At 38.0% G+C, this 25336-nt stretch overlaps 1 protein-coding gene across 9 annotated transcripts in view; it reads left to right on the forward strand.

The window, feature by feature from the left end:
• TUT7 (terminal uridylyl transferase 7) overlaps positions 1-25336 on the forward strand; it is a 60765-nt gene that overhangs the window by 22116 nt on the left and 13313 nt on the right. For 7 of the 9 annotated variants that reach the window (XR_005020241.1, XM_036854822.1, XM_036854826.1 and 4 more), the window contains exons 12-26: positions 2509-2689; positions 4119-5218; positions 5631-5781; positions 7185-7271; positions 7878-7978; positions 9668-9725; positions 14429-14532; positions 15180-15269; positions 16125-16238; positions 16413-16490; positions 17110-17287; positions 20650-20697; positions 20779-20870; positions 22210-22325; positions 23520-23845. Coding sequence is in view for 8 of the 9 variants with exons in the window: in XM_036854822.1 (XP_036710717.1) it covers positions 2509-2689; positions 4119-5218; positions 5631-5781; positions 7185-7271; positions 7878-7978; positions 9668-9725; positions 14429-14532; positions 15180-15269; positions 16125-16238; positions 16413-16490; positions 17110-17287; positions 20650-20697; positions 20779-20870; positions 22210-22325; positions 23520-23845 (2824 nt within the window). In the remaining variant the exon portion in view is untranslated. Of the gene's footprint in view, positions 1-2508; positions 2690-4118; positions 5219-5630; positions 5782-7184; positions 7272-7877; positions 7979-9667; positions 9726-14428; positions 14533-15179; positions 15270-16124; positions 16239-16412; positions 16491-17109; positions 17288-20649; positions 20698-20778; positions 20871-22209; positions 22326-23519; positions 23846-23946; positions 24930-25336 lie in introns of those variants that run through there. The other 2 variants (XM_036854824.1, XM_036854827.1) reach the window with 2 other exon arrangements.

Genomic DNA, 25336 nt, shown 5'->3' on the forward strand with positions numbered 1-25336 from the left:
TCCATATCCATACCATTAGGGGTGGGCAGGAGAATTTATGCACAAGGAAAGAATTGCCATTAGAATTTCAAACAAAAATCTGAACGATGTAATTATACTAGCAATAACAATAGGATTCTGACCCAAATTGGTAAATGGTCCTTGACTCCATGAGCTTCCCCATAACCCTTTGGGGTAAAATGACAGTAATACCCACAAAATGCTTCTGAGACCTGGATTCTAATCCTAGCTCTTCACAAACAGGTCACGTCACTCTTTCAGTCCTTATTTACTCATGCCTAAAATGAGGAGATAACGGTTAATCATACGTTCTCCAGGTGTGTTTTCTGGAACCCTTGAGAGTTGAGGGGAAGAGGGTTGGGGCGGCACTCTACCCCTGCTGCTGCCGGAACGCGCTGCTGGCACCAGTTTTCTATTGGGTTCCGGGAGTGGCTGAAAGCACAGGCTGTGGAGCCGGGATATTTGAATTGACAAACACAAATGCAGCTCTCCCACTTCCTAGCTGTGTGTCTTTGGGCAGGTGACTTAATCTTTCTGTGCCCCAGTTTCCTCACCTGTGAATGGGGATGATATTGGTACCCTCTCATAGAGTCACTGATCTATAGAATGCTTCACTCAGTGCCGAGCATGTGGTGAGCACTCAGTAAATGCTAGTTGCTAGTCCTGTTTTATTTGAGAAAGAAAGTGTTCTCTACGTTAAAAAAGCAGAAACAATAACAACAACAACAACAACAAAAAGTGTAAGTACCACTAGTCTAGATATGTCAAAGGTCTCTTAAGTTCCATGTTATGATATTATCGAGTCATTTCAGTGAGATGCTTAAAAATCCTTAGTAATGCTGAATATATGGATAAAGAGGTGAGATCTAATGAAGCTTTCCATTTCTGGGGGTTTCTTTGTGTCCTCAACTATAGTGTGTGGGACCTAGACAACTTCCATTTTTAATCAGTTTTGCTTTGTAAGTCCACCTAATAACTTTATCTTATTTCACAGAACCTTTGTGGTTAAGATTTAGTGAATAAGTATGTGGCATTAATAAAATACCATACCACTTGTTTTGAAGCTTGATATAATAAAGTACGATTGGAAACAAATTTGTATACCCTAGAAGGAAAAGCTATTGCTGAAAGTCCAATTAAATACTTTATCTTTACGTTTGAATGCTAATTGGAGAGATAAATCATGCTGCCACTTCTGAAATTGAGACCTCGACAGCGTCGAACTTGCGTGGTGTGGTGAAAGAACACTGGACTGGGATCTGGAGACATTGTCCTCATTTTGCTCCTGACGAGCATTGGGACCTTTGACAAGTCACTCTTTGGACTTCAGTTCCTTCTCTTGTAGCATATGGGAGTTGAACTAGATTACCTCGTAAGAGCATCTTACAGTTGTGACATTGTTTCAATGGTATATGGATTTCTTGTATTTAAAAAGACTATACCTAAATGAAAAAATACAGAGAGCAACCAGTCTGCCAGATGCTTTCCCTTGTTTCTGATTTAATCCTCATAACTATCCTGTGTTATAGGTGGTATCATCCCTACTCTGCAGATAATGGTAGCGACCATTTTTTGAACATGTGTGCCAGGCACTGTGCTAAGCTCTTAACAGACACTCTCTCACTCAGTCCTCCCAACAACCCTATGAGGTGGGTACTGTGATCCCCATTGTTCAGATGAGGAAACTGAGGCTTAGTTAGACAGCTTATATACCTTCACCAGGATCAGACACAGCCAGTAAATGGCAGAGCTGGATTTGAAAGCTAAGCATGTCCCACTCCAAAGCCAGTTCTCTTAGTCTCTGTGCTATACTGCCAATCCAAGAAAGAAGAAGCTAAGTCACAGAGCAGTTAAGATCTGTGAAGTGGCAAAATTGTATTTGGACCCATTTTTTTCTTTTCTAAGTCCTTTGTACTTTCCACTATATTCCATCACAGTATGTCCCAACTTGTCATGAGTCTGTGAGTGGAAAACTTAGTATTAATTTCTGATATCAAGAGTTATTTATTTGACTTTAAAATCAGTTGCTACTGGCAGATTCAATGAACTTAATGTAGCTTCTCAGAGCAAGTGAGAGGAGTGTTTTTCCTTTTGCTCTGTGCCTCTAGCTGCAGCCCGTTTCTGTGTGTAACTGTGTAAAGGCACCCTCCAGAGGCAGGAACAGGGAGAGCTCAGTGCCGAGAGTAGTAGCAATCAGGGCACAGTTCTCTCCACCTGCCCTTAAGACTTCAAAATAAGGAGTGCTGCCTGGTTACATAAAACTGCCCGTCTATTCCTATGACAATGACTAGATTTTAACATACTTTAATCCTGGGAGTTCAGTGAAGGAATGCTGCTTTCCCACAATCAAAATAGAACCTAGAATGTGGTTATCTAGATAGGCTGTCAAATTCATATCTTTGCTAAGGTTTTTCAGATTTTTTTAATTTGATGCTTGAATGATCTCTTATTTTTCAGATTGTACTGACATCTGAAATAACCTGTATGTTTTCTCTTTGCTGTTAATAGGTATCATTAATATTTGATTTAAAACACCAGCCTTCAGTACCAGTTGGGCAGCTCTGGGTGGAATTGCTTCGATTCTATGCTTTAGAATTTAATTTGGCTGATTTAGTGATAAGCATCCGTGTCAAAGAATCGGTATCTCGTGAATCAAAGGATTGGCCCAAAAAGCGCATTGCCATTGAAGGTACCTCAAAATGTTTATCTTTAATTTCCCCACCCCACCTTTTTTTTAAGGTGTCAGTCTAACAGCATGCTTTTTATTTCAGTCTTTTTTCAGCTCCTACATATAAGGTAGGCCTGACCCCAAAAGTGAAATAGATAGCTAGAATCTTGCATGTGTTACAGTGAGTCATTCCAAGGGACCAAATTGTTCATCCTGGGTTTTTTAAGTGCTGCAGTAAAACATCTTAATCACTTAAGCAACTAAAAGAATGGCTGGCTGTGTCCTTATTTTCTTTGTAAATTGCTTAACAACTTTAAATGCTTAAAAAGTCTTTTCCGAGTGATGTGTAAATCCCGCTTTCCTCTTTGCTGTTCTCATTTCTGGATTTTTAGATTCACTCCTTTCATGGATTGTTGTTGATGTAGCTTAGTTTTACAAAGGTTGAGGAAAAAACCTTTTCTCATGAAAAATAACATTCTTCATTGGATTCCTCTCCATAGAGAAAAAGGATAGTTATTTTTGGAATATCTGCAATAACATTTAGAACTTACTCATAAAAACACCTTTTCTCTTAAAAAAAACACTTAAACTCTTAAATGAGTTAAGGTTCATGTAACTGAAACCATTGTATAAAAGACATACTGATGTGCCCTGTAGATTTCATTAAATGTACGAGATCTTCTCAGCTTTACAAAGTCAGGAGGTGGAAACCCCACTAGAAATCTTAATTCTCCTCCTTCAGATAATTTAAAGAACCTCCTAAATGGAATTCTCTTATTTTTGCTTGATTTTTTTCAAGCTTTATATTGCATAAGAGGGTTTTTTGCATTTTGCATAAATTCTGTGTGCAGTCATGGGGATCTCACATTTTTAAACCCTCCCCTGCAGTTTCTCTGGCTCAGCTCTTCTGGCCAATTGCCTAACCTGCTGGAGTTCTAGGGGAGGAGAAAAGATTGAGAGAAGTGGTGTCTCCTCCTGGTGCCTCCCTCTCGCCCCTGAATTCAGTCCAGCCAGTTCAGTGATGGGGCTTCCCAGGGCAGAAGAGTGGAGGTAAGCTCTACAAACCGCAGGGCCTGGCTGAGTGGGGAGGCTGAGCACTCAGCAGAGCCTGGCGGGAAGACCTCGCTTCCCGAGGGCACAAGAGCCACACTGATGACATCTTTTTTTTTTTTTTTTTTTTTTTTTTTTTTTTTACCTCCGCAGTCACAGAACAGAATAGGGAAGGGGTACTGGTTCTGAACAGAATGGGTTCTCTTCAGAGAGAAGATGTTTAAGAAAGCATTTCTTTTCGTTTTTAAACTGTATCTTCTTACTCCCCATCCCCAGTTTTTTAAAAAGCATATGATACATGATAAATTTTACTGTTGCTTACTTGTTGTCTTTATCTATAGCAGGCTAATTTTTAAAACATGAAGTGTATGAAGTAGCAGATTTTTTTTTTTCATTACAGATCCCTACTCTGTTAAAAGAAATGTGGCAAGGACCCTAAATAATCAACCTGTGTTTGAATATATACTTCATTGTTTAAGGACAACGTATAAATATTTTGCTCTTCCACACAAAATTACAAAATCCAGCCTTCCAAAGCCTCTGACTACTGATACCTGTACTTCCAAACATTCTAAAGAAGTAGCAAAACGTGATCCAGATGTACAAGCAGAAGGTGATAAACTCAAAACCTCAGTTTTGGCTCAAGGTCCTGGTGCTGCCAGTTTAACTGCAAGCACCTGCAAGGTACAGTCACTGACTCTTAAAGAGACCGCTGAAAGCTTTGAAAGCCCATCAACAGGGGAAATGGGAAACACACACGTCAGTGTCCACCTGGAAAACTCAGACTGTATCAAGGCAGAGGTCACTTGTGATGACTCTGAGCATGTTAAAGTACATCATCAAGAAACAGGAAGTAAAGATGAGAAAGAAAAATGTGGACTGGAGGCCAAGCATCCTTTGACTGCTGGTGATCAAGCTTTAAGTAGTAGCAGATGTGGAGAGCTTGTCATCTGCGGCCGCCCAGGAAATAACGAGACCGATGGCACTTTGGATTTAAAAGGCTTCGAAAATCCTACAGCTAAAGAGTCTGACGAATTTGCTACTGTAGCTGACAAGGCTGATGTTGATGAAGAAAGCATTGAAGGTACAGATGAACTTGGAGATGCTCTAAGCCACTTTACCCCTTCAAGACAGGGCCAGACATCAGGAGTCATTCACTCTGATGAAGAAGAGGAGGAGGAAGAGGAGGAGGAGGAAGAACCCAGGCTCTCCATTTCCCGAAGGGAAGATGAGGGTGACGTGGCTAATGAAGATGAGTTAGACAACACCTACACTGGATCAGGGGATGAGGATGCCCTGTCTGAAGAGGACGAGGAATTTGGTGGATCTGCTAAGCGTGAAGACTTGAAAGAATGTGGAAAACACCAGGTGGATGGAAATCTACTAATGGAACTTAATAAAATCAGTCTTAAAGAAGAAAATGTATGTGAGGAAAATTCAACTGCGGATCACTCTGATTTCTTCTATGAATTTAGTAAACTCACCTTCACCAAAGGCAAGGTAATCAGTGCCACTCCTAGACATGGCACTAGGAGACTTGAAAGAGTTTTAATGCATGTACTTTCGATTTTTGTGTACTAAAACAGGGCTCTCCCCTCTTGGTAGTGGTTAACAAGTTGCTCTTTCACTCCAGCGCAACCACTAGGTCCACATCCCTCCTTAATCTCTTAGGAATTTGCAGAGGAGAAAAGTAATGCAGTTGGTAGTAAAAATAACTGCCTTTTTCTCCTGAGTGTACCAAAAGGGTGTCCCCATCTCAGATACTTTGGAGTGGCCACACCATTATATTTTCATTCCTTTGGAATGTGAGAAGTAGAATGTGTACTTTGGAAAAAAGATTCAAGACCCCTTTATTTGGTAAATAAAGTTTTATCTTAAATCTTATATTATTTGCTTTGCTGTCTTCCTGCAGTCTCCTACAGTAGTATGCAGTTTATGCAAACGAGAGGGTCATCTAAAGAAGGACTGTCCTGAAGACTTCAAAAGAATCCAGCTGGAACCTTTGCCACCATTAACACCCAAATTTTCGAATATCTTAGATCAAGTTTGCATTCAGTGTTATAGTAAGTTATTAACATTTCTTTTGATTTGTCAGAATATTAAATTGGCATTTTCTCAAGAGTTACCTGAATCACTAACCTGTTAGCTTCATTATAGATAGGGGCTAAGTCTGTTCCATTCTCCATTGTATCCACAGTGCTCTATGTATCCTGTTCCATTTGGGACATGCAATAAAAAATTGTTAAAGAAAGACACGGAGGGAGAATCTTTTAAGTCTTAAGACTGGAGTACTGTCATTTCCTGACTGGTATTCCCTGAAATGTTTTTCTAGGTGCCTGCCATTAATCGTATTTCGTCACAGGAAGTATTCCATAGGTCAAGTAGGGAATAACTATATCCTGCCCCCTCCCGTAGAGGTTTTCAGGGCACATTAGCATAATAAAGTCTTCTGAGAAATGCTATGGTAAAGAACTTATTTAACTCTTTAGTCTTATGTAACTCTTTTCCAAAATTTGAGCGTAGAATACTTTTTAATTAATGCTAATTAATAACCTTTATAACAGCCCTTTAAGGAACACCAGTTTGGGGAAGTGTTGGTATACAGAGATATAAAGTTCTACAAGAAAAAACATTTGATGGAGAGGCATGGCAGCTGCTTAGAGTGGAAGAATGTGATACATCACATTGCTGCACCTTGAGATGTCTGTCTGTGCCAGAAAACACTTATTCTTTTTTTTTTTTTTTTTTTTAAATATTTTATTTATTTATTTATGTATTTATGGCTGTGTTGGGTCTTCGTTTCTGTGTGAGGGCTCTCTCCAGTTGCAGCAAGTGGGGGCCATTCTTCATCGCAGTGCGCAGGCCTCTCACTATCGCGGCCTCTCTTGTTGTGGAGCACAGGCTCCAGACGCGCAGGCTCAGTAATTGTGGCTCATGGGCCCAGTCGCTCCGCGGCATGTGGGATCTTCCCAGACCAGGGCTCAAACCCGTGTCCCCTGCATTGGCAGGCAGATTCTCAACCACTGCGCCACCAGGGAAGCCCAAAACACTTATTCTTAATTAGGGATTTCTTTTTTAAACCTCTTCAGAGAGTGTACGTGATGAAAGAAAACTATTGGTTCTCTTTAGAAAAAATACATAGATATGCACATGCTCACAAACTATTGTGTTCACCCTCTGGGAGAGTTCCCTGAAGGCTGCCTTCATAGGGCTCTGGGTCTCTGTGAACCCAGGAGCAGAACCCTTGTTCAGACTGGTTTACATCTCAGGAGCAGTTCTTGGTGATAGACTCTTTCAAAAGGCATCTTTATTTTACATTGCTTAATGCTGTCTACTGAGAAGACACACAAAATTTAGAGTTTTCTTTATTTTCTTTTTAAAGCCAGTTAGGTTTTATTTAAAAATATAGTTTTTCAGAGAATGTGAACAATCTTTGTTTCTGAATGTATCTGTTTATTTTAAACAGAGGATTTTTCTCCAACTATTTTAGAAGATCAAGCACGTGAACATATTCGGCAAAACCTAGAAAGTTTCATAAGACAAGAGTTTCCAGGTAAATAATTTTTTACCTTTAGGAAAAGAAAGTGTGACTTTCCTTCAGAATGAGTACATGTGTTACAACAACATTAATTTTGAGACTAAGAAAGCAGTCTTGCCGTGATGGTGGGGACAGGGCTTCAGTTGTTTTGTGATACACCTAGGGTGGTTTTTGGTCTTCCCAAGCCTAGTTTGCCAATAGAAAAGACAGACGCAGTGTAGTATTTTGCTTAGCAGGCACCACAAGTGAACTTCATTTAGTATTAGGTTTAGAGTCAAAGTTCAGACCTGTAAAAAGTGAATTTATTTAGAAATTAGTAAGCTTACATTATTTAATGTGCTGAGATGATCCACATTTTCCTTGAAATGTCCTTGCATTTAAGAAGAAAGTGGCATTTGATAATCTTTCATGTCTTCTATAGCTTGTATTTATTTATTTATAGTAAATTTTGAGAGAAAGTAATTTATAATAAATGACTAGTTAATAAAAGAACATAATTATAATGAGATTGTTATAGGACAGGTAACAACTGGGTATTTTTGATTCATGAGAGAGTTGTTTCCATCAGAAAATTAAATGTACTCAGGTAATTAGGTATGACTTTTCATATATCCCTAACAGGAACTAAACTGAGCTTGTTTGGCTCCTCCAAAAATGGATTTGGGTTCAAACAGAGTGACCTTGACGTCTGTATGACAATTAATGGACTTGAAACTGCTGAGGTACAGTGACCACGTAAAACTTCCATTTGCTGTGGAGTGTGATTTGACAATCTTGACTGACAATACAGCATGGTATTTTCCAAATTTATCAAGGTGTATCATACGGAGTATGCCATTTGGCACAGTCTGTCTGGTCAAGTAACTTAGAAGTTGAGAAGTGAATGTGAGGAGTAGAAAGGCTTCTGCTTGCAACTTGTAGTACAAATTAGATTTGAAAGCAACATCTGGGAATTCTACAAAGCCAAACCAGCCTGTCTAGTGTCCCATCGGCGTAGCCGCTAGGCTGACTCAGGTACATAAATATACCAACGTAAGGTTTTCTGAGAAGTTTTTTAGTAGGCAGGCAATGTGGTACAGTGATAGGAGAGTGCTAAACTGAATTCAAGACAGACCTGGTTCGTCTGTCCTTAAACGTGTGGTCTTTGGTTGATAATCTCTAATATGGAAGTGAGATCCTCTTGCCTCAGGAGACTGTTGTGCTCATCAGCTTGGATCATGTATGTCAGGAGTCAGGGAACTGTGGCTTGCTGCCTGTGTTGTCAGTATCAGTTTTTATTGGCATACAGCCACACCCCTTCATTTATGTATTGTCTACATCTGCTTTCACTCTGTAACTTCAGGGTTGAGTTCTTGCAACAGGCCATATGGTCCACAAAGCAGAAAAGATTTGCCAGCCCTCATGGATATGAAGGAATTTATAAAATGTAAAATACTTTTGAAAAGGTGTGAAGTCTGAGAAGTACGGAATTTGTTATCTGTAACGGTCCAAGTGCTGTGTGTCCAGAGGAGCGATGCTGCTGCCGCTCAGGATCTTTTCATGCCTGTTTTGAGTTTCAAGTTCTTATCCTTTGAGGATGTATCTGATTTGGGAAGATAGTCGAAAGTTACCTAGCATGACTGTGGTGAATACGGTGGGTAAGCAAGATTGGGTCCAATATAGGGAATGACCTGATTATATCAGGGTGGCCAAGAAGTTCGTTCGGGTGTTCCTGTAATGTTATGGAAAAACCCAAACGAACTTTTTGGCCAACCCAATACATATCACGATTGGATTTTTACATGATTAATAAACTAGTCTTGAGGGCATTTCTAAATTAAATTCCAAATGTATTCTGGGAAGTATATAGCCATCAGAAGGACTTAATGTTTCAGCCCAAATGATTTAAATGTTTGAAATATTATTCATATTTCCTGTGTGACTTTCTTTTTGTGCATTATATTTTTTGCTAGTCCTGTGGAGAAATAATCTGAGCTTAATTACTCTCCACAGCACTTCCTCAGCTCTTAATTAAAGTATAATGAAGGTCTACCTGGAATGAATAAGATGGGCCACAGAAACTCCCTCTTATTAATTCTGTCACATAGAGAGTACTTCTGAGTGACATAATTACATAGGGGGGAAAAATGGAGATCCTCGCTGGTTCAGAGACTTTTCTGGAGACACTGATTTCAGCCTTTCTTGTGCCTCCAAGAGCAACCCAATGAGGGTTTCCATATCCTTAGGATATTCCTGTGAATGAGGATTAATGCTCACCTAAAAGGGAAAAATGTATGTAGAATAATTTGAAGTTAATTTTGTTATTTCTGGAGGAAATGGAAACTATAACCAGGTTAGGAACCTGTCTTCCATTTTTGATTCAGTAGTTTGTGCCTTTCTTTGTTTGTTTGTTTGTGCCATTTTTGTTGCAGGGCTTGGACTGTGTAAGAACTATTGAAGAATTGGCAAGAGTCCTCAAAAAACATTCAGGTACCTCTATAAGCTTTTTCTAAAAAATATTTTTGTCTTTTTTATTAGTGTTTTGCATACTTAGAATTTATGAATGCCAATGAAACAGTGTAGTGGCTCATATAACATTTATGGTATTGGTGTCTTTAAAAAAATCTTATGTGATTAAGTATGAAAAACTGAGGAATTGGTTATAATATGTGTGTGCATGTTTTTGCCTCTGTCAGTTTTATTTCAAGACAAAGTATATACCACGCAAGAAATTTTGGGAATCACTTTGCCTTATCAGCATTGTGTAAATCAAAGTGTAGGGGCTGCTAGCAGTGATGTGAAGTGTAGTGGAAAGCACCATGGACTAGGGTGATGGATTGTACTTACAGCTGTTAAGCTGTGTGTGACCCTGAACTAGTATTTACAGCTGTAAAATGTATAGATTCTGTAAATTGTGCACAGAGCTGAAATGCCATTAACATATTCTCCTGCCTCTCTTTGTCAGAGGCAGCTATGGATGATGTTAACAGTGAGAGTCTTCTTTTAAAATGTGGTTCATCAAACTTCTGTGCTAAGAGTTGAAAATGAAAGTGAGCAAGATATTGTTGTTGCCTTTGTGGAACTTAAAATCCGTGCGCCATCCATGAAAAGCTTTCTTATATCTTAGTCAAGAGTAGACTTAAATTCACAGCGTGGGCATGCACACACACATACATACATACATACATACACATAAATATGCACCTGGAATGCCCCTTTTTGTTGCATTCTTATTTTTAATAAATTTATTTATATTTTATTTATTTATTTTTGGCTGCATTGGGTCTTCGTAGCTGCACGTGGGGGCTACTCTTTGTTGCGGTGCACGTGCTTCTCATTGTGGTGGCTTCTCTTGTTGCAGAGCACGGGCTCTAGGTGCGTGGGCTTCAGTAGTTGTGGCGCATGGGCTTAGTTGCGCCGTGGCATTTGGGATCTTCCCACACCAGGGCTTGAACCCGTGTACCCTGCATTGGCAGGCGGAGTCTTAACCACTGCACCACCAGGGAAGTCCCTGTTGCATTTTTTATTTCCAGGAGTTTAAAGAGGATAGCGTGTTATTTAAATAACAGGGGGAAAAAACTTAATTTTGGTTTATTCCTAATGAAAACCTAGCGCATCAGTATTTTTTTTAATATGCTTTGATATAATTTTTTTGGTCATTGAAATAAGCATTTTGGGAATTTTACCTCCAAAGAGCATATGCTTTTTTATTTTTATTTTTGAAGATTATGCAAAGAAACTAAATTGCTAAGCTTCCGTGACTATTAGTTATTTAGTACTGAGCTAGGTTTTGACTTTTGATTTTGAAATAATTTCAAAGTTAAAGGAAAGCAGCAAAAATTGTATGAAGAACTCTGTCTATCCTTCATTCAGATCCACCAGTTGTTAACATTTTACCACATTTGATTGATCATTCTGTCTCTTGCTTGCTCACAATTTTTTTCTGTACCATATGAGATTAAGCTGCAAACATCACGTCCCTTTCCCCTAAATACCTGTGTGTATTTCCTAAGAATGAACCATGTTAAAAATAGGTCATTTTTAGACTAGAAATGACTGTTACATACAGATTACAATGTAATGCAGATTGCATGGAACAAAAATGGAATAATAGCTATAGGACTATGATTAAGAAAGCAGTCTCCCCACGTATTTTATTGGGTACCTGTTATGTGCTCAGCACTGTGTTGGGCACTTAGGGGTGGTAGAAGAATAAGTCTATACAGATCTTTGACAGCTTTCAGATCTCAAAGGTAAGATAATCTCACAGGCTATGTAACAATGTGTGGTAGTATTCATTTATTAAAATGAGTTGTAGAAACTACAGCAAGTATTAAATAACTTCTCAGGAGAGAGAGATTCTGGGAAAAGAGTTGGGTAGGGTAGGTTCATGGAAGAGATGGGCTTTTTCTGATCTCAGATGATGATGAACATGATTTGAAAAGGATAGGAAGAGAAGTCGTTTCTAAGATGCATGGATGTGAGTGCGAGAATCACTGTAATATATTTTGTAGGACAGTGAGAAGATTGGTACATTTTGAGAGGAATTTCAAGTGGGAACTATTAGGAGATAAGGTAAAGTCTGTAGATATTTGGAAGCCACTGAACTTTCTTCAGAGGGGAGAAACCCAATAAAAGCAAAACTTAAACTTTTTTAGGGAGCTGATATACTCTTAGGGAAGATATAATCTAAGTGACAGGGCAGAAGGACCTTAACCAGATGCCAGTGATCCTAAAAGGAAAAGAATATGAGAGATTCCAAAGGGAAATTTCCTAGAATTGGAACCTACAAGTAGGAAATAAGGGTTCAGGCTGATGTCTGGGTACTTGAGAAGTGGGAATGTTTGCAGAGAACACGAGCGTGCCATGAAGCTATAATCTCCAAGAGTTAACAGTACAGCAAGTAGTTAGAAATATGGAGTTGTCAGTTAGGATTGAAGAACAAAATGAAACAGTTTTGTATTGAAATGCTTGAAGGAAGAAAGAGAGACAGAAGCCAAGAATAAAACAGAATTCCATGGGATCATTTGAGAGAAGTTGAGGACCAAGTTTTAATTCTTGAGTGTAGAAATTAGGGAAGGACACTGAAAAAGGAGCTATTGGAATGGTAAAATAGGAACCAGGATGCTGTGCTATGAATAAATCCTAGAGAACAGGCTTAGAAGTGTCATACTGGTTAACAGGGTCAAATTCTAGAATGGGAAGGAGATTGAGAAAAAGGATATCTAATTTAGAGCCAGTATAGCAAAGTAGTTAATGGGGCTTCTAGAATCAGACTCTCTAGTTTTAAATCTTGGGTCCCCGCTTTCTGGCTGTGTGATCCCCAAAAGTCACTCAACTTCATTATGAGCACTCAGTTTCTCATCTATAAAGCAGGAACAACAGTAATAGCATTTAAGATTAAGAAAGGCAATACAGGGCTTCCCTGGTGGCGCAGTGGTTGAGAGTCTGCCTGCTAATGCAGGGGATATGGGCCCTGGTCTGGGAAGACCCCACATGCCGCGGAGCAACTAGGCCCGTGAACCACAACTACTGAGCCTGCGCGTCTGGAGCCTGTGCTCCGCAACAAGAGAGGCCGCGATAGTGAGAGGCCCGCGCACCGCGATGAAGAGTGGCCCCCGCTTGCCACAACTAGAGAAAGCCCTCGCACAGAAACGAAGACCCAACACAGCCAAAAATAAATAAATTAATTAATTAATTTAAAAAAAAATAAAAATAAAGGCAATACATTAAACTACAGGGCCTGACATACGCTAAGTGTTCAGTAAGTACGAGCTTCCTTGCCTCTCCTCCCTATCGGTGTGTTAGACTTCTTCTGTCTCCAGCACAGACCTTTTTTGCTGAAATTTCTTTCATCTGTGTACTTTTTTTCTAAATTCCAGACCACTAGGTATCTGCCCTCTAGCTATCACCACATAACTCTCTCAGAAGGAGCTCAAACCGCAACATCTCAGGATGAGCTCATCTTTCTCTTTACTGCCTCCCTTCTGCTACAGCCACCACTATCTGCTCGTCCTTCTGAATCCTCTTTCTTGCTTATTGACATTGGCTTCCTTGGAATCACCAAAATGAATGAAGTGATAATTAGCCTGTCCTAGACTAGGTTCAGTAGATTCAGTCATACCTAGATTTGAATCCCAGCTCCACAATTCACCAACTGCACATTCCTAAGCACGTTCATTTCTCGGGGTCTCTGTTTCCTCATCTTTTGGGTAAGGGTGAATGGTCTGAGGAAGTAATGTTTGTAAAGGAATCTAGGTACTCAGGAAATGGTCTTAACTGTTACAGCCCTCCTTCTCCCTTATCACCCCTACTTCTACTTCCCCAACCCATCCAGTTATGGATGCTCTCACACATGTCTTACTGCTTCTCTGCCAGGTCAGTTTTTATAATGGTCACTTAGTCTCTCTTCTGGGTGCCTTCAGTCTATCCATTGCCAGGGACCTTGTCTAAATAGATGTGGTCAGTGATTCTCCCCAACTTATACCAGTTCATTGGCATTTCTTTGCCTCTAAGGATGTATATGTTCCCTATTTGGACTCTTCCCAGTTTTTACCACATCTCCTATTACTCATTATTTCTTTCCCTCAAGTCCACTCTGTAGCCTGAACAATTCCATGGAAGTTCCCTGAACATGCCGTTCTATTTCAGGCATCTACCCTTTCCCTGTGCAGTTTTCCTTGCCCGGTAAATCCCCTCAGCCTTCTCTTTTTTTGCCTGTTCTTTTTCAAAGACTAGCTCAAGCAATTTACTTCTCTGTTGAAGTTGATTCCTTTCTTTTACTGACATAGCTTCTAGCTCCAGGATGAGTAATTTTTGTTTTGAGGATTCTGATGATTACCCCTATGGGCTTTTCTCCATATTATATGTGTAGTCATATGGAGAGAATAGGCAGGGCCCACATAGTCCAGATTCTGTAGTAGTTTCCTCTGTTGTGGTGTTTATCAGACTGACAGCTCTATGCACATGCACGTGATCCATTGAGTTCCTGAAGAGCAGTGACTGCCTTGTTCATTCTTGTTACTTCAGATATTGATGTGTTTAACAAATGTAAACTTTGCCAGAAGAGTCTTCCCAGATGTTTGTTAATAACAGAGAATTCTTTGACTAGTCTTAGTGACCCACATTAACATAAGAGCAACTTATATCCCCTGCTGCTGTATTTAATGACACTATCTTATTTCCCAACCTAGGGCTGAGAAACATCTTGCCTATTACAACAGCAAAGGTGCCAATTGTAAAGTTCTTCCATTTGAGAAGTGGTCTGGAAGTGGACATCAGTTTGTATAACACATTGGTAAGATTTTCTTCAGACTTTTTCTTTATGGTGATTAAGGGGAACAAGTATCTCTTAATTTACACAGTCTTTCAGTAAAATTAAGCCATTCATTTCATCCAGTTCATTCTTTCAGTAGTTATTTATGAGTGCTTGCTAAGTGCCTGGCAGTGTTCTGAGACTGGGGATATAACATAGAATTCAGTTAATATTAGTATTCATTTAAAATGAGGTCAGAGTGGCAAGTGCTTTTTGTTTGGCTTGAACTTTGTTTTAATTTTGGAGTGTGTGTGTGTGTGTGTGTGTCTTTGGTCTCATACCTGGTTTGTTTCAGGGCTTTATGGGACCTCTCTGGCCCCTAAGGACATTTAATTTGAATAATGGATGTGGGGGGGTGCAGATCTTACACTGACTTAAATGGAACTGATTATTTTAATAGCCCATATTTTCTAGGAATGTTTAGACTATGGAGGCCTGAGATCAGATGTCACTTACAATTTTTATCTAGTAAGTTAATGAAGTTTGTCTTCAAACTTCAAAAAAATATTAGTTTCAGTCTAAATGTCTTCATCCTAGAATGAATTACAGTGTAAACCTTTTCAGAATATTCCATCTTAAAACTTTTTCTTCTAACTAGTAGACTTATAGTGTAATTTCCCTTTTAACAGGCCCTTCATAACACAAGGCTCTTATCTGCTTATTCAGCCATTGATCCCAGAGTGAAATATTTGTGCTATACCATGAAAGTATTTACAAAGGTGAGTATGCTTCCTCTTGTGATTTATCAGGAAATTTCATTACATCTTCAACCTTGTTGAAAACATAAGTCCGTAACAGAAACAGACTCAGTGATATAGAAAACAAACTAGTGGTTACCAGTGGGAAGAGGGACATGGAGCGATAGGGGTATTATGGGATTAAGAGACACAAAGTACTATGTATAAAGTAAATAAGCAACAAGGATATATTGTACAGCACGGAGAATATAGCCATTATTTTGCAAAAACTTTTTTTTTTTTTTTTTTTCTTGGCCTCACCACACGGCTTGTGGGATTTTAGTTCCCTGACCAGGGATTGAACCCGGGCCCTCGTCAATGAGAGTGCAGGGTCCTAACCACTGGACCTCCAAGGAATTCCCTATTTTGTTATAACTTTAAACGGACTATAGTCTATAAAAATATTGTATCACTATGTTGTACACCTGAAACTAATATAATATTGTAAATCAACTATACTTCAATTAAAAAAAGAAAAAGAAAAGTGTGTATTTTTAAAGAACCATAGCCATGTCAAATGCTTCTTTTAACTATTTGAGAAGCCCTACTCAGCAAGCTAAAATTTTGTGGCTTAAATTTTACATGGTAACCTAATATTGCTTCCGGCTGATAGTTCCACAGCTTTGTTGGGGTTTGTTTTGCTTTGATTTTTATTTATTTATTTATTTTTTTGGTTGGTCTTATGTGGTTTTGTTGGCATATTTTAGCATTTGAAAATGTAATTTTTATATTAGTGCCCTCTAGAAGCACCTTACTCTTAGTGACAATAGAATAGATGCAAGTGTAGCAGAAGACATTGGTGGTCTTTCCTTTGTTCCTCCTTTTCCTTCCCCCCAGATGTGCGATATTGGCGATGCTTCTAGAGGCAGCTTATCGTCATATGCATACACGCTTATGGTGCTATATTTTCTCCAGCAGAGGAACCCACCAGTCATTCCTGTCCTTCAAGAGGTATTAGTAAAAGAAATTGTATTTCTCATCTGTAGAGCTGGGTGATCTTTGAGCCCTCTTCCTTCTCTAAAATTCTGTGGTTCTGTAGTTAAAATTTTTACTATTTTCCTACAAGTTTTTGTATCAATGCATTAAGTTTGTAATCCATACTAATAGTTTAAAAATTAATTTCAGATATACAAAGGTGAAAAGAAACCTGAAATGTTTGTTGATGGCTGGAATATTTATTTTTTTGATCAAATAGATGAACTGGTACGTATTTTAATAGTAAAGACTTTTTACATCCTTGACTGAAAGTTACCTATACTATTCTGTAGTGTAGTTGGTCAACAACTATATTATCACTTGTAATATTTATTTATATTATGATAGTAAAAAACAAATAGCATATACAGATGATTCCTTTGAAGTTGAAAACATTTTTTTTTAAGCCAGGTGAGTTTCTAGGGACTATATCCAGGATTTCTTTAATGCCTAATAATTCCAAATGGGCAAGTAACTTTATTCCAAATGAACAAATATTTGCTCTGTGGTTTCCTACGGAGAGTTTGGAAAGACTCTCAGTTACAGAGATATAATAATCAGGTGTCACCAAGGCTCTTAAAATTTATTTCCAGATTCTTCCACAAACATGCATTCTGAGGTTTGGCATTTAAAACCCTGAGGACTTTCTGTCTCCAAGTCATAGGGTAGAGATTAATAAACTCATGTAAATGATATTTTAAAATAGAAAAGTTATATAATTGTATTTTTATGTATTTAAACTCTAGCTAATTAAAATAAATCCAGATTTACTCCCTAAGATACAAATGACTGTTGATATTAACACTTTACTATAGAGCATGATATCTCTTGTTCCTTCTATTTCTAGCCCACCTATTGGCCAGAATATGGAAAAAATACAGAATCTGTTGGGCAGCTATGGTTGGGACTTCTTCGTTTCTACACAGAGGAATTTGATTTTAAAGAACATGTTATTAGCATCAGGAGAAAAAGTCTGCTTACAACTTTTAAGAAACAGTGGACATCAAAATACATTGTTATTGAAGGTACAAATAAAATCAAACTTAAGACTGAATAGAATATAGAGATTGAACTGTGAGGGTGTTCTTCATCCTTGCAGAGCTCTTCCAGAGCAGCCATGAGCCACTGATCGGGGTGTGCCTTGCAGCCATCCCGTTACTGTCCACATCAGGCAGACTTGTCTGTTTCCAGCTTAAAGATTTATTTTTAAATGGCTGATGCCCTCCCGTGGGGTCTCTCACAAATCCAGAAGTCTTTGTTCACCATGACAAGTCCTTTACCTATGTTTAACAGGTACTGGAGAATAAGGTTGCTATAGAGGCAAGCCAGCTTCGAAATAGTGGGACTTTTAAAACCTTCCTAAGTGGGGGTTTGAAGAGTGCCACCGAAAGTCAATTTTCAAGATCCTTATTTGCTGTTTATTGATGGAGGAGTTTACCTATAAGTAGTTATATATAAAATTTGACATTTATTTCACCCGTGCTGAAGCCTTCCTTGAATGCTAAGATCCATGGGCCATTGTGTTTGTATTGATATTTGATTGTTTATTTCCACTTTGGGAGATTTTTGTTTCTATCTTTGTAGATTTTTTATTAACTATATATATATTTATATATTCACCAAATTATTTTCAATGGTTGCTCAGTACTGGTTTTTTTTTATTGTCGTGTACTTGTTTTACAATATTATATTAGCTTCCTGTGTATAAAATAGTGATTCAATATTTTTATAGATTATTCTTCATTTAAAGTTATTATAAAATGTTGGCTATATTCCCTGTGCTGTACAGTATATTCTTGTTGCTTATCTGTTTGATATATAGTAGTTTGTGTCTCTTAATCCCATACCCCTATCTTGCCCCTCCTCATTTCCCTTTCCCTACTGGTAACCACTAGTTTGTTCTCTGTATCTGTGAGTCTGTTTCTGTTTCGTTACATTCGTTTGTTTTATTTTTTAGATTCCACATAAAAATGATCAATTTGTGGGATTTTTAAAGACAAAATGGAGTTTAAATGCTTAAAAATGAATTGAGAAATGGCTTAAATATTTTGTTGATTTTGGTCTTTTTTTATTTAATATAATCATATCACCTAAATAATGTGTTACTTTAGGTTATGCTTTTATCATTACTTCTGCTTATTGACAGTATTAAAATACTGTGAACATTTGTAAAATTAAATTCAGATGACAATGGGTTATAGATACAGTTTTAACTTTTTGGTATCTGATATATCAAAAACATAGAACTTTGTCTTAAACCTTTCCACTATCACAGTGGGTTCTTATGGTCTGCCAATTATTAATATTTTTTTCTTAATTTTTTGAAGCCTCATTATCTTTTGCTTTTAACTTTACGTTATTTACAAACAAGCCATTAGCAATAGGCTATATTAGAAGGAAGACGTTTAACTAGTTATTCTAGAATTGAGAAATCTCAGTGGTGGTAGTTTGTAGTGTTTGTACAATAGCTAACATCGTAGTATCTCTGCTACACCAAGCAAACAAACAAAAATACTTCCACATAGCACACACATAAAAATCACCAGAAGAAAGCATGACCAAACCTACTAGAAAGGTAACCTTCTCATAGCAATTATTAGTATAGGGTTAAACTGAGTGAAGGGTCCTATACGCCAGTAAACTCTTAGTGGGTCTAAATCCCAAATGGTATACCCCAGTTATTATACATTAGAAGCATAACAGACAGCCATAAGGAATGCCTCTTTTTACTTCTTTACTCCTTTTGTATGTACCATATACATCCTCCATTTTCTTAATGAGATGATCCCCAAAAAAGGTTTTGGGTTTTTTTTTCCTTTGCTTTCTTGAATATGTTTTTAGACATTTATTGGAAATAATTAAATGTCTACACATAAAGTTTAAATTGTGAATTATTCTGTGTATATTTATTTTAAATCAAATATAGTATTTTGACTTAGAAATAGTGCTTTACCTGAATTTATTTCATGAACCAGTTTATTCAGATCTCACATACATCTTTGACAACAGCATTTTTTTCATCATTTCTACCACTTTTTGGATCATCTAACATAATATTTCAGATACATCATGTATATATACCTATCTAAGACGTTTGAGATGCAGACATTTCAGATCATATGGGAGGAACTTCCCTGGTGGCGCAGTGGTTAAGAATCCGCCTGCCAACGCAGGGGACATGGTTTTGAGCCCTGGAACGGGAAGATCCCACATGCCGCGGAGCAACTAAGCCCGTGCACCACAACTACTGAGCCCACGTGCCACAACTACTGAAGCCCATGCACCTAGAGGCTGTGCTCTGCAACAAAAAGAAGCCACCGCAATGAGAAGCCCGTGCACTGGAACGAAGAGTAGCCTCCGCTTGCCACAACTAGAGAAGGTCTGCGCGCAGCAACGAAGACCCAACGCAGCCAATAAATAAATAAATAAATAAATAAATAAAATTCTAACACAAACCATTTGATTAAAAAAAAAAAAAAGATCATACGGGAGTCTTTTTTTTTTTTTTTTTTTGGCTGCATTGGGTCTTCGTTGCTGCGTGCAGGCTTTCTCTAGTTGTGGCGAGCAGGGGCTACTCTTCGTTGCGGTGCACGGGCTTCTTATTGCGGTGGCTTCTCTTGTTGAGGAGCACGGGCTATAGGCGCGTGGGCTTCAGTAGTTGTGGCTCGCGGGCTGTAGAGCATAGGCTTAGTAGTTGTGGTGCACGGGCTTAGATGCTCCTCAGCATGTGGGATCTTCCCGGACCAGGGATCAAACCCGTGTCCCCTGCATTGGCAGGCAGATTCCAACCACTGCACCACCAGGGAAGTCCCAGGAGTCTTTATATAAAGCTTTTACTGGAAACTGAGATCCAGATAGCCATTGGTATGCTACTGGGACAGGTGTGTGTGTCTGTGTATGTTTTAATTTATCTTATGTTTTATGAGCTTCATGATAAATTATTTTCTAAAATGATTTTTTAAAGGCTGTTAATTAGCAGGAACATTCAGTACTAAAATGTTTTAAATATATTTGTGACCTCTATATGCCTCTAAAACTAGCATGATTAGGTAATATCAGACTAATATGTCTTCTCCAAACAGTATTTTGTTGTTCAAAATGAAGCACCTTCTCATAATATGAAGGACTCTTTAAGGATTCAAATGTAAAGCAATACCCTCTTTTCTGATGGATACTTTTGGGGGAAAACTTGCCTTATATTTAGGAATATATATATTACTTAGTTGTATTATAGACTTAAAACTCATTAAAAAGGCAGTCATTTAATACTTTTATTAATGATAAAGTATGTAACACTTTCTTGTTATATAGACCTCACTTAATATATGAATACTGGTATTTCCTATTTGATTATCTTTTTTTGTTTTCATTAATTTTCTTTACTTAGATCCATTTGATTTGAATCATAATCTTGGAGCTGGATTATCAAGGAAAAGTAAGTTACTTTGTTTATAAATATTAATGCCATCTCTTTTCCTTTTAATTCCTCTAATTGAGCCTTTACTCTTCTTCTTAGTGACAAATTTTATAATGAAAGCATTTATAAATGGGAGAAGAGTATTTGGTATTCCAGTCAAAGGATTTCCAAAGGACTACCCCTCAAAAATGGTAAGTGTTGGAAATACAAAAAACCAATTCGAAAAGCCATTTAAGCACCTAATTTGTATACATTACTTCAGTAATAATCTAAATACTCTGGAAGTTTGGTGAGTCTAGCCAAGATAAAAACCTTTTAATAAACATCCCTGTTTTGAAGCCATTTATCAGGAGAACAGGAAGAGAGAGCCAGAAGTGGAGTTTGGGTGGGAAAATTAATAATTTTGTTGCTGCTGCTTTTCCTCGGTAACACACATTGGTGGCACTGCTGTCCCACCAAGCATTCAGCTCCATACCAGCCTCTGCAAACCCAGTTTGCACATATCTAAGGACATCCCCCACCCCCTCATATGACATCTAGATTTTTCCAGTCTGCTTGCAAAGAGTAATAAATCCCTTAATGGAACAAGAGAGAGTCAGTGCTGCCTGTACTAAAGATCTGTCTGTTCTCATATAACCTAATAATCAGGTTTTTATGGAACCACACTCATTGAAAACAAAACGAAATTGCATTATAAAAATTCATTTCAGTGAGAGAAAACGGGAAGGGGTTAGGAACTAGAGAGTTTTATGTTAAAAATAAAGGGGTTTTTTTCCTTCATTAATTTTCTTAATAAAGACTTTTTAAATGCTCCTTAAATTATTGGGTGTATAAGCATGTTCAGCATTTGATTACATCTCTATGTCTAGTTTTTGCTAGATACTGCTGTGGTGGTCTTCTACACCAGTGCTTTTGAAACTTGTTCAAAAACAAATCACCTGGGGGTTTTGTCAAAATGCAAGTTCTGATTCAGGAGGTCTGGGGTGGGGCCCAAGACTGTATGTCCTACAAGCTCCCAGGTGATGCCACTTCTGCTGGTACCCACCTTAATTTTGGTGGCAAAGAGGCTAGAGTCCAGACCATTGTCATTCCTTTCCTCTGATATTTTCCTTCAGAAGCCACAACAAAGCAACAGCACATAGCTTCTTTCTTTTTAGGTCTTAGCCTTTTCATTTTATGAGAAAATGAAGTCTTTGTACCTGGCCTCAGCTTCCCCCAAGTCCTAGGAAGCTGACTCACAGGGATGTGTAATGCTTTTGTTTAGAAGTGTGCAAGGGAACAAGCTACCTTTATGGTTAAACAGTGCTCTGCATGATGAATAGTAATAAACAAAAATGAATTTAGGTAAGCCTATCCTGAATTAGACCTCTTAATGGTTTTAGATTTTGGAATTAAGCAATATAATAATAACTATTAAAATTAATATGTCGATGTTGGTGTGTCAGTGAGATTCCTGATTGATATTGGTTAGTTTTTGTGTTTGGATCTCATATTAATAGTTCAGATTTTTATGTATTTATATTCTGCTAGGAGTACTTTTTTGATCCAGATGTGCTAACTGAAGGTGAGCTGGCCCCAAATGATAGATGTTGCCGAATATGTGGGAAAATTGGACACTTCATGAAGGACTGTCCTATGAGGAGAAGGTAAGTATTCAAAAGGGGTGGTTTTGTTTTTGTTTTCTTACTGTACCAGTTTTTAAATGAGGTTCTCTTGTAACATGAAATAAACTTGTATTAAATCCAGCAGTTCTCAGATAAATTTGAGCTTTTTTTACCATGAAAATGAAGTGATTTCAAACATGGCTTTAAGTGCAGATGACTAGGATTAACTAGGGTGTACAGGTGACAGTCTTCCAGGCCCGGTCACCTTTCCTAATTTTGGGCACAGCCCTAATCATCACTTGATCATTTGGTTATCACACTCTCCAACAGGGATGTAAGAACAAAAGAGGAAACTGAAATCCTTCCCTTTTACAGCAGTGAGAAGTTCAGAATCATTTCAGTCAATGAAAAGTAAAATGGGTTTTTTTTTTTTAGGATCTCAATTACCCTTCTATGTACAATAACTGGGGTGTACTATGTGGGAATTTAGACTCATTAATACTTTAGGGTACTGTAGTACCCTTCACTTGTATGCATTTTAATTCTTAATAATTGCTATGGTGACCTACTCAATTTGGTCACCATGCTTTCTTAGGATAATGATTGCAGGAGGGCAGAGGGGGACATGGTTTTGGTTGCTTGTTTGGGACATATTCTTGTTTTGGAGTGGTGGTGGTGTTTTTAACTGGATGGTAATATTCTCATTTAAAAACATGCCACTTAAAATAAGTCACCATCTGGAATTCAAGGCTCTTATTTAGTACTTTATTTTTATTCAGATAATAGTCACTGATCATGTAGGGCAAGGAAGAAATAATTTTGACAGTTTAAGAACATAAGTCTCCTTATAACCGTTGTTTCCTTGTGAACCTAAAGTTTCATGTCTCAAGTTTCCAGTGCTGGTAAAGAATGCTCATGGGCCAGAAAGGTTTAAGAAATCACTCCAAAGATAATTTGAGTTTCATTGCATCAGTATCAGAGTAGGTATTAAATTAAGGAGTTCCACTAATTGCAAAAACTGGTTTTACAGCACTAGAGTACTTGTGAAAATGAAAAAAACTACACCCTTAAGCCCTGAGGTTGCTTCTTAATAGAGAAGATGAACTTAAGTTGTTAAATTCTTGTTTTTCCCTCTGATGCCTTCTATATCTGGTTGTCTTCTAAACCTGGAGTGGTCTTGGGAATTTATTTAGGTTTTTGTTCAGATTTTTCCTACTAATATTATATCTTCTACAGAGTGAGGCGACGGCGAGATCAGGAAGATACCCTGAACCAAAGATACCCCGAGAACAAAGAGAAAAGAAGCAAAGAAGACAAAGAAATTCAAAACAAGTACACAGAGAGGGAGGTATCAACAAAAGAAGATAAGCCCATGCAGTGCACACTTCAGAAAGCCAAGCCAGTGAGGGCAGCTGTTGACCTGGGGAGAGAGAAGATTCTCAGGCCACCAGTGGAAAAATGGAAGAGACAAGATGACAAAGACTTAAGAGAAAAACGTTGTTTTATTTGTGGAAGAGAAGGGCATATTAAAAAGGAATGCCCACAGTTTAAAGGCACTTCAGGTATGCACACCCATCACACCTTGATGTTTGCACTCACATCTCAAGGGAAATCTCTTTTTTAGAGTTCTTAACTATTTTATTTATATTTATTTCTTTAACAGATCTATTTACTGGAAAAGATTTTGTTTTTAAGAAGGTGAACCCACCTCTCCTGCCTTTACTTCTGACCCTCTATATGTCTTGAACACTTATTGCTGGTTTTTTGAGAGGCTTATCAGAGTCATTCGGTTGACTTTTCTGATAAGATTATCAGTGAATTGAAGACCTGGTAATCCCCAGTACCTAAAAAAATGCAACCTAAGCGACCAGAAAACAAGCTGCCACTTGAGCCTTGCTACTCAGTGTGTGTGCTTCTGAAATGGAAGCAGTGCCGGGCCATGGGGGAGTGACCTCAGGACACCACACAGTGCGTGCAGGAGCCGCTTGTATTGTTGTTTAAATACATGGGCGCACAGGCCTAGCAAGGGGACTAGAAGTAGAAGGGTTACGCAGTTAATGGTGCCTCTACCTGCAGAGGATTGTCTGCATTTCATCATTTTAATAATTTTCTGCATTGAGCATGATTATTCTTATGACGAGGAAAAATATGTGGATACTATCAATCAGTCCATAGTTGAAAATCATCCATAGATCTTGCCCCTTTGAGTTGTCAGATCTTAATCCACTTTTTCTATTAAATGGGTGAAGTGTCCATTATGGGCATCTTTTTAACAGACTATTAAGAGTAAGGGTTCTTTGTGTGGGGGGGATAAGTTATGGTTTACAAAGCAGTTTATACACTCTCACTTTCTTTTCTCAGAACAACCCTGTGAAAGTGGATGAAATTTGATTAGCATGGAAATGAAACCCTGAGAAATAATGTTTTTGATTAAAGTGGTAACCCTCTTCCTGTCCTCAGTTGTAAATGTTTTTGTGCAGCATAAAGAAATGTCAGCACTGACAGCTTCCTTAAAGTACTCACGCTAGTCCTTGTCGTTCCTGCAACACTAATACCTCTCTTCCATTGTATGATATCATATCAGCAATATAGTATCTCTTTTTTTTAAGGTAGAAAATTTTTAGATCAGCTATCCTTATTTTTTTTTAAATGAGCTTATATGAAAAGAAGTATATTTTTCAATTGTTTTCATTACTGATTTTAAAATAGGACTTAAATGTTTATGAAAGTTACAGCTTCAGCTTGTCCTAATTCTAAGGAATTCAAATTCAGACTTTTTTGCCCTAACAAGGGACATATAGCAGAATAAAATGATCTTCTTTTATAATTATAAGAGGTAAAATGTTTAAGAGAAATTAAAAGCAATAGCTAACATTCATTGAGCACTTATGATGGGTAATTTCATCTCATTTTCACCACTGCCCCATTAAATGTGGTATTATTGATGTCTCCAGTTTACAGATGAGGAAACTGTAAACAGTATAGATAAGATGTAATACAGTCTCACCAAAATTCCTTTTGTAGGCTAACCTTCAGAAAACTCAGGTTTTGTG

The sequence above is a fragment of the Balaenoptera musculus genome, chromosome 6, assembly GCF_009873245.2.
Source record: "Balaenoptera musculus isolate JJ_BM4_2016_0621 chromosome 6, mBalMus1.pri.v3, whole genome shotgun sequence".
Taxonomy (NCBI): Eukaryota; Metazoa; Chordata; class Mammalia; order Artiodactyla; family Balaenopteridae; genus Balaenoptera; species Balaenoptera musculus.